We start from the raw sequence: 9,410 nt of genomic DNA, 5'->3' as shown, positions 1-9,410 counted from the left end.
CAGACGGAGCTCTTTGTTAACATCTACCCTAGCTAGCCACATATAAAAGAAAAGTGTACCAAATTGCTGCTGGTTAATTCTATAACTTTTACAGAAATGTTCATATTTTGGTAGGTCCCTTTCAAATACTACCTTTATTTTTCGTTGCAGCCACTGGCAAAAGGGGTAGTTGGGTGTTACAGCAGATCCTGTGTGTTGCATAAAGTTTCTATTCCTCCTATCAGCTGCTTATAACATTATTTAACAAAAACAAATAGTGTAAGTGAGAAGTTTCGAACCCTCATAGGCAGCCCAAACAAACCCAGACACTATCAGACATAAGAAAGTAAAAATGAAAGATGTATAAACCAAGCAGAGACACAGTCATGTTTACAGATTTATTTTGAATCAATCCCTTCTCTTAGACATTCACACTTTCAAACCTTACAGGCACCCCGGAACTCATGCATTCAAGCAAACATAACAGAAACACTGTGTCTGAATCACCAGACAGGAGCACAGCTCAGGAGCATCATGCTGTAAATGCACCAGGAGGAGATGGTGAAAAAAAATTAAGTGTTATGTGGCAACACACTGTAAAGACTGTACACAGTTGTGGCAGCGTTAAGGGGGGGGACTCTAACTCTTTCGTAAACTGACGTCAGCGCTCGTAAGCAGTGGTGACAGTGAAGTGTTCTCTGATATGTCGTCTCTCTTCAAAACGAGGAAAGCTTCTCGACTGATTCCCAGCAGCTCTCGTAGTCCGTTGTTCTCCAACTTAAAAACAGAAATAGAAAACATTATCAACATTATCATTAAAATCAACCATTACCATTAAGATGATGCTACCGGGCTTCTCATTCAATGCTGCATTCGTAATAACCTAAACAGTAAGTTAGACATGTGGTACAAAAAGAAATCACATGCCTCCATGTGTCTGCTTTGTTATTCAATCAGTAAGTCAAAATGTAAGACTACATTTCTACACTTTGCTGGAATTCATGAGACAGCTTAGTATTTTTTAAGATTGATTTTTAGGAAACAACATTAGACCTTCACACATGCAGGGGAAGAAAAGAGCTTGTGATGAGCTCGATGAGAGGAGAAAGTTGTTTTTGAGACCATGATTTCAAAATTCATAATTGATTTGAGAAGCTACTGACAGATGGTGGATTGTTTTTAACAGTTAATTCTTGAGGGAGAAAGACAACACAGCTCTCACTTGTTAATGTAGAATTTTGGAAAATGAATGAAGAGAGCAGAGGTTTAACAAGAGGATAAACATGAGGGCCATGTCGAGTAATTTGGCGTTCAGTGTGTGACTGAAGATTACTGACTGATAGTGAGTGAATAATGTTTCAAATCTAACCCCTAATGATCTGTGTAAAGTCTTCTTTCAAAATCTTGTGAGGCTGAACAAAAATGTATCCATGTGCAGATGCAATGTCTTCAGGTGATTTTAAAGAATCGAGTCATTTAAGGTTTTGCACTAACATCCATTAGAGTCTGTTTTATTTGTTTATCAACAGTAGGATTTCCATACATGCTGTTGTTACTTTATCGTATCAGAGTAAGGGGGGCTTCTGTTATTTTAACCTCTCCTGCATGTTAATGGTGAGGTTAGGCCTGTTTTAATGTGACCAACATTTCTCAATACTTCATGTACTGTACACTGAGTTGGTGTTTTTTCTTCTATTTCTAGCTGACAGTTTTCACTGACATGTACAGGTAAGCTTTCCAGGACCAAAAGACGTCTATCAGAGAGTGGCATGTAGATAAAATAAAGATTTATTTGTTTTTTTGTCCTGCTGGTGGTACACATGGAACAGAGTAGGACATTTTCTTTTACCTCTAACTGTTTAATCCTCTCCTCGTCTTCACAGGTCCTGCCTTCATCCACCTCTATCGCCTTTCTCATCACAGAGGCCATCTCGTTGATTTTGTCTATGTGTGCTTGCATTTCCTACAAGGGTAAATATATACATGACAACAAAAATACAGACTGAATACAGACTTTTAAGTTAACAATCAATGGAAAAAGTAAGGGTGTAAATAATAAGTTGAGTGGAACATCAGATATTTACTACATTTCCAGGTGATTATACAAGTAGTTCTCACTGACCGTGGTGTGCTGCTCCTTCAGCTGGGTTACAATGGCTGGGTCGTCTCTCTTGCTGGTCATGAGGAGCCTAAACACCTGTTCCCTGTATTTGGTCATTATAAGCTCTAATGCAGACTGATGTTCCTCCAGCGACGTCCGTAGCTCTGCACAGAATATGAACAATAATATGGGTTAATGTAGAATGAAGAAATGCAGAAACCCTGGAAAAGAACATCTGGCAACTTTATCATGGCATACTTTGATTGGCTGCTAAATCTCAAATTTACAAAGAATCTCTATAAAGTTTGTGTATGTGTCCAACAATAGTCCAGAATAGCTATTCCATAGTCATGTGTTCTTCAAAAATGATCCAAAAAGCAACCAACAAATCAATCACCTGCAAAAAGAAATACAAATCAAGTTATCTGCCTACCTTTGTTTTCCTGCTGTAGCTCTCTTATCTGACGGTTCTCCTGTTGGATTCCTAGAACCAGACTAGAACGTGGACGATGTCGTGCAACCAGGTTTAATGAGTCGATCTCCTCCTGGTACTGCAACCAAGAAATCACCAAACCAACTCATTAAAAAAAACTGAAAGGTATTAGTGGGAAACAGAGCTGTCTTGTTTAATTGGCACCACCAACACCTCGAGACATCATACCTGTTTCATGGCCTCAACGCGCTTGTTGAGCGACGTCGTCTGTTCAATTAACATCTCAGCAGCGTTGTCATGGTTACGAAGCCTTTCCACCAATGATTTGGCATCTGCCAGGACCTTCTGTATGGTACAATTCATGCCTGGGAATTTTGGAAAAGAAAGTCAGAGAAGAGGACTCTTTACTTAATCATCACATTGCGTTTCTGTTTAGAGTTAGGAGACATGCCAGGAAACTAATACCAGGTTAGTTCATAGTCCAGTGCCTTTTAAGAGATCCATAAATTCCAGTAGTGTAATAAACAAATGTGGTCATGTTATTCATTTGCTTGAGTCATTTCTTTGAAAGCCTGTAAAAAAAATGTTTTATATCTAATTGTATGTCATGTGGTGGAAGATATAAAAGACAATTAAATGAAATATCCTGAAACTAACTCAGTCCTACCAACTTCCATTGACAAGTGTGTACTTTAATCAAGCTTTCATCTCAGGTGATACTCTGGATTAGTTAAAGAACATTACACCTAATCAGGTGATCATTACACAACTGACCTCAAGTGAAGAGTAGAGCTCCCAGTGTGTTCATCCGTAGAAAATATAATTATTAAATTAGCATTACCACAAAAAGAGACCACACTCACTAGAGCACATGATAAAACAGCAGGTTACTGAAGCTACTCTTCTCTTCTTCTGTCTTTACATGACAGCTGCAGTGTCAGCTATTTGACTCGAGCTAACTCTACACTAAAGTAAGAAATACACTAGCTGGTTCATTTTACGCCATATGAATCTTAGCTGTTATAAACGTAAGGAATTGACTCACACACATATTTGGCTCGATCACTAAGAGGATTAATATCAATCTCCAGAAACACATTCATGTTCTTTGCTAACATATTAGCTGATTTACAAATCCCACTAAAAGAATAAACAAGCTTCACAATACAAACCAGGGGGGTAGAAGCGGCCGGCTGACATTCAACAGAGTTCTTCCTAAATAAAAGTTATGAAGTTATTTAAAGAATAAACTTTTTGTACCTGGGGAACTCAAAGTGCAAGACATTGGAATTAGCCCGTCCGTTACTTCCTGTTGATGTTTGGTAGCTAACATTAGCTCCCGGCTAATAAGTATCCATTAAGCAGCAACAAGTAGAGGTTCCTATGCGACTCTGTTACGTTTAAAAAAAGAAAACGAACCGTTGTGAGGTTTGAAAACGTCGATAAAACACTAAAATCTTACGCTGCTAAGAGTCTTGAGGGGATTTAAGTGGCTAACGCTAGCCCCTTGCGAAATGCAAAGCAAAGCTACAGAAACAACGTAACATCCCGCGAGAGTTGGCGATACTTGGAGAGTTGGAGATTCTCGCGACGGACAGCGGGGTTACAACGGAAAAGATGGCGGACAGGTTAACACAATTGCAAGACGCTGTCAATTCGGTAAGGCATGTTTTATTAGTTTTAAAGCCACAACTATGACAGCATTTTGACTTTTTAGAATTAATTCAGTGTGTTTAATATTTTAAAGAAGTAGCCATGTGTAAAGTGACTCTGTAAAGTGAAACGTAAACATTGCTTTATCACCGAGTAGTCCACGGAGGAACAGAGAGGGGCCTGTTTTAAACTATCTTTAATTTAATTTAATTTAAAACAAGAAAGGGTAAACATTACAGATAGTCAGTAGTGGGATTAATGGAAAATAAATTACAATAGAACAATTAACAAAACAACAACAACAATCAGCTACAAATAAAAAATATCCCAAGAAAGAAATGTACATTAAAAGAGCAAATACTTAAATATATCAGAATAAAGTTTAATGGCCTTATTATTCTTTTTTCCATGTATTAAAATGATTTGTATTATTTGATATAGTAACACAGAGATAGGGGTGTTGATGCTTTTCCGTTTACAAGTATGTTTATGACATTTACCCTCAATAATAATAATAATAATAATAATAAGCTTAACCATGTCTGAAATGTTTATATTCAGTGTGTCACATGATAAATTATATCCTTATAGGAAAATGTATGAATGTTATCAGTATTTAAAACACACCAGCCCAAAATATTTTACTGTATGAACAATCAAAAGGTTTTATGGTTTTCACCACTGAGGAGAATAAAAACATAACTTCATAATTTAACCTTTTGTGTAAGAGAGGGGCCTGTTTTAGGAGCAAGTTTGGCTTTATGTTGTTCTGAACATTTCAAACATTTGATCCTTTAGATGTCTTCTTACTTGTAACAGAAGTAGTCGTAGGAAATTGCAAGCGGTAGGCCGACTGGCTTTGCCAACAGTGAGCCTTCTCCCTGTACATGACCGGCTTCATACAAAGGTTTTATAAGTTAGATAAGTTAGATAGATCTCATATTTACTTATTATTATTATTATTATTACTTATATTTACTAACCCTAACCCTAAACAATAAGAAAATGGATTTTGATTAACATTATTTTCATGTTTTGAAAATTGTATTCACACAAATCCATGTACAAGAAGGTGTATCCCAAATTCTGTGTAATTTTTCTGTCTGACTTAAAAGACGTTACAGTCGTGAAAAATGAAAATGCAAAGACATTAAAGAAGAATACAAATGACAAGAAAAGCCCTAGCTCTTTAAGTCATTTATTTTATCGTCAATATTATTTTATCATCTTCTCCTTTCATTCTTAATGTTTTGAATCTGCACCTGTGCCTTTTTTCATAATGTGTATTTATGAGGATGTCAGTGCCATGTCGTTGTATTGATTCAAGATGTTGTTGAGTTATTCTGAATGTAATCTAAATGGTGTTGTTTTGTGTCCAGCTTGCAGATCAATTTTGCAATGCCATCGGCGTCCTGCAGCAATGTGCACCTCCTGCCTCCTTCAGTAACATCCAGACAGCCATCAACAGAGATCAGCCTGCAAACCCAACAGAAGGTGAACATATGTTCGCCTGTCTTTCTTTTAACCTCTCTATCTCCTCTTTTAATACACGTTGCCTCCTACAATTCACTTGATTACTTTAGCTGTCTACTATTGATGTTTTTTATAGATTGGAGACGCCAGATGTGACTTGTCGTATAATAACATACGATTATGATATGAGCTGCTCTTTGGCATCATTTTCAACAACACAATTTAATGAACAAAGAAGAAGAATTCCAATCTTAATATACTGTAAAATCCAGTGTATAAGACACACTTTTGATACTTGTTTTTCATGTAGAAAGTTGGCTGCTTCTTATACCGGTGTTAAATACTGAGGCACGCATCGTCATTACTGTCAGTACAGACCTCACCGTCAAAATTTCATTGTGTATTGCAAGCTGTGCTGGGAAACATACCAACACTGACGAGGCTTGCAGCTGCACTTTTTAAACATCTTTACTCCGTCATGATGGTTGATTTAAAGCAAACTGTGGTAAAAAAAAAAGTTCAATAAATACAGTTTGTGGAGTCTAGGTTTGATTAAAAGACTCCTCAAATAAAGTCAGAGTGACCACAGGAGTTGGCGGCCTCACTTGAGGGTCGAGGGTCTGTACATCACAACCTTCACCGTAGACTGAGAGCTCAACTACCGTACTGTAGCTAGTAGGAGTGCAAAGAGCGACACAGCTGCACATGGTAGACTTTGCTGAACACAATAGAAATCATCACGCAGGACAACAGTGTAAACCTTATTTCTCTCTGGGAGACCTCCAAAATCCAACTGAGACTAAAGAAATACTATCGTTTGTATCACTTTTTCCACTGACACACATAAAGGAATAATCCACATAAGTATCTGAATGTCATGTTGATGAATTCTGCTAGAATCTGAATGGGATATCATAACCTTTGGTAATGGAGCAAGCATGAGAACTGGGTTAATCTCCTTTTTAAATTCTTTGTAAGTCATTAACTTTTCAGGGGGTGTGTTCTTGATTGATTTGTCCCATCTGTATGCCAATGATTTACAGGATAAAGAAATGCTTAATGTGTAACATTAACATTGAAATCTGCATCTCTGTCTAGAATACGCTCAGTTATTTGCGGCCTTGATCGCCAGAACAGCCAAAGATGTGGATGTGCTGATCGACTCTCTGCCCAGTGAAGAGTCCACGGCAGCCCTGCAGGTCAGCACCTCCACAAACACTACACACTCTACACGCTTTAAAAGGGAGGAATTTACACCACGGGCCAGATTGAATTTCTAGCTTTCAGTCAGCAGAGGGAGCTAGCTGCTTTCTACACTGACAGCTCAAAAATCACACATTATTGTCATTTTTGACGCTGCGTTTCTGTTTGTTTGGAAGAAGCCAGATCAATTTTCCCTTACTCCTAAATGTTTTTTTTCATTTTGATGCATAAATGAGGCTCCTGGAAGTTAGTGTGGATTTTTAAAGGGCACTGCAGTTGTTGAAGGGCAAACAGGAGTCTCCAAACAGCCCTGAAATACAAATACAACTACTTATCACACATTTATTTTACTTTCTTTACTTTCTCTTTAATTTAATCTCATTGTTTATGTGAAAAGATAGAGGAGGCTTTGCATCTTTTTCTGTGTTGATTCCTCCCTGAATATAGAATGTTTCATTTACTAGAGTTTATCAGATGACCCCTGCTGGACAACAGAGTTAAAAATATAATGCAATGATATGTTAAATACAGTATATAGATCAGAACCCACAGACTTGAAATGAATCCCGTTTTCATCAGTATGTGATCATATGGATGGACTTTTATGTAATCTGTGCAATCTTTTTAATTTGATGAAGTGATGCTCTTTCACCTCGACTGTTCATCAGTGTGATGTGTGTAAAGCTTACATTAATTTCTCATTGAGTTAGAGTGCAACCTAACCTCACAGTTTAGATTTAATGTGTCATGGTTTTTGTGATATAGCCTCTGAAATAGTTCATACATAATTAACATTAAAAATGCCATTTTTGGCAATAAAACAAAAATTACGAGCTACCAAGCTCCATTCAATCTACCCATTTAATGATAGTGATGATTTTGGTGACGATGATGATGGTTTTAGGGAATCACTGATTGATGTGAATCATAGTTTAAGCAGATGTATTCCCTTGTTTTTCCATCTGTTTGACTTTAACTTTACATTTTGGACCTCTTATCCTAAATCATTCAGTTTTAACAACATAGAAAGATGCATTATTGGGTTGTGTAAGAAATTAAGCTCAAAGGTATTATCCCATGCACATGTGTCTTTCATTTATTTGAAGATAACAAATACATTTTATCATTCTCTTGATGCATAAAAAAAAGACCTCTGACACCCTTCGTTGTGACTGTATCTGACCGACTGTGACCCCTCCCCAGGCGGCCAGTCTGAGACAGCTTGAAGAGGAGAACCATGACGCGGCAGCTCGTCTGGAGGAGGTGGTTTACCGCGGAGATATGCTGCTGGAGAAGATCCAGAGCGCCCTGGCTGACATCGCCCAGTCTCAGCTCCGCACCCGCAACGGAGCACCAACCCAGGCGTCGCCAGCCGAATCCTGACCCACAATGTACATAATGCAGCTCTGGACTCTTTCAGTCATTGTGTTCTTTATTTTTATCCTCAGACATCAGCTGTTAGCCCCCGAAGACTCAAAAATATGCTGACAGTGAATGAAAAGGAAATGTGAGATGCCAGACAGTTAAACAATGAAACAGTTTATTTTTGTTGCACAGCAGCCACTGGCCTCGAGACAAATTCACTGAAAAAAAAAACTGAACGTGCTTGATGTCATCTTCAGAAACACTGATTTCCTTGAGGAACTCTCTACTGAAGCAGAAATGTCGAAACTGTCTTTTTTATGTTCTATGTACAGTTTATGTTTTATATTGAATACGTCTGTTTTTGTGGATATCTTCATGTGGAGCATCTTCATCCTCCCAACAATGTTCAACACAGTTTAAAAACCGCTCAGTTTATTGTACATTAATATTAAATAAGTCTTGTTTGTCATAATAAAGCTTGAACAAACTCATTTGGTCCAACCTTTTGTAGCTTTATGTTCGCTGATGTTTAGTTTCACAGAGTTTTTTCTCCTACATCCTTTACAGTTACAAGCATTTTAATCCTGGAACATGCAGGATGTTTATTGTTGATGTTAGTGGGGGAAAAGCTCATCTGGATACTTCTTTTGTAAAAAAAAAAAACACTAAAAACTAAACTCATATAAAATCCATAAAACTTGTGTGTATGAATATTATCTGTGTAGGTTCTCAGTCTTCCAGGTCATGGTAAATGTGAAGGCAACTGGACTGCAGCTAGTTGTAGATTTTGAAGACTTCACCTCTCCTCCGAAAGGCTTCTTCAGTTCTAAACCAACTAGAGGACGGATCTACAGAGACCCTGTACCAGTCCCACCTTGGGACATGTGACCCCCAACGACCCACAGATGACCAGGAAGGTTAACAACAACTCAGCTAACCCTCTCTGATCATTAGCATGCTAATGATGATGCTAATGAGGCTTTAATGTCTAGCTCCGTCCACCAGTTTGTGTAGGACTGAAGAAGCCTTTCTGAGGAGAGGTGAAACGTTTTTAAGATGTTCAACCAAGTCCAGCTGACTTTGGATGAAGCTTCTAATGTATGAATATTAATTATCTTATTTTCAATCCGATCTCACTTCTGGGTTTAAGGGAACGTCCCTTTGACCTGCATCATTCTTACTATTAACTGGTAATTAATGACT

The 9,410-nt window shown here is 37.8% G+C and overlaps 2 protein-coding genes across 3 annotated transcripts; one reads left to right on the top strand and one right to left on the bottom strand.

The window, feature by feature from the left end:
* Positions 1-363: 363 nt before the first annotated feature.
* Positions 364-4,022, bottom strand: fgfr1op2 (FGFR1 oncogene partner 2). Of its 2 annotated transcripts, none has more exons than XM_020651713.3 (6): positions 3,774-4,022; positions 2,742-2,878; positions 2,514-2,631; positions 2,102-2,244; positions 1,829-1,942; positions 364-756 (listed from the first exon to the last, which is right to left on the bottom strand). In XM_020651713.3, the coding sequence occupies exons 1-6, from the start codon at positions 3,844-3,846 to the stop codon at positions 619-621; spliced, it is 723 nt and encodes a 240-aa protein (XP_020507369.1). In that variant the 5' UTR covers positions 3,847-4,022; the 3' UTR covers positions 364-618. The 2 variants fall into 2 exon arrangements, with proteins under 2 accessions (XP_020507369.1, XP_020507371.1); XM_020651715.3 differs by lacking the exon at positions 3,774-4,022 and adding an exon at positions 3,288-3,731.
* Positions 4,023-4,030: 8 nt separating this feature from the next.
* med21 (mediator complex subunit 21) lies at positions 4,031-8,698 on the top strand. The gene is made up of 4 exons (XM_020651716.3): positions 4,031-4,172; positions 5,546-5,660; positions 6,738-6,838; positions 8,046-8,698. Exons 1-4 carry the CDS (start codon positions 4,131-4,133, stop codon positions 8,223-8,225), a joined length of 438 nt encoding a protein of 145 aa, XP_020507372.1. The 5' UTR covers positions 4,031-4,130; the 3' UTR covers positions 8,226-8,698.
* The last annotated feature ends 712 nt before the right edge of the window (positions 8,699-9,410 follow it).

This window comes from Labrus bergylta, chromosome 23 (genome assembly GCF_963930695.1).
Source record: "Labrus bergylta chromosome 23, fLabBer1.1, whole genome shotgun sequence".
In the NCBI taxonomy this organism is placed as follows: Eukaryota; Metazoa; Chordata; class Actinopteri; order Labriformes; family Labridae; genus Labrus; species Labrus bergylta.
The sequence above is the reverse complement of the archived record's forward strand: the minus strand, read 5'-3'. Positions and strand labels throughout refer to the sequence as shown.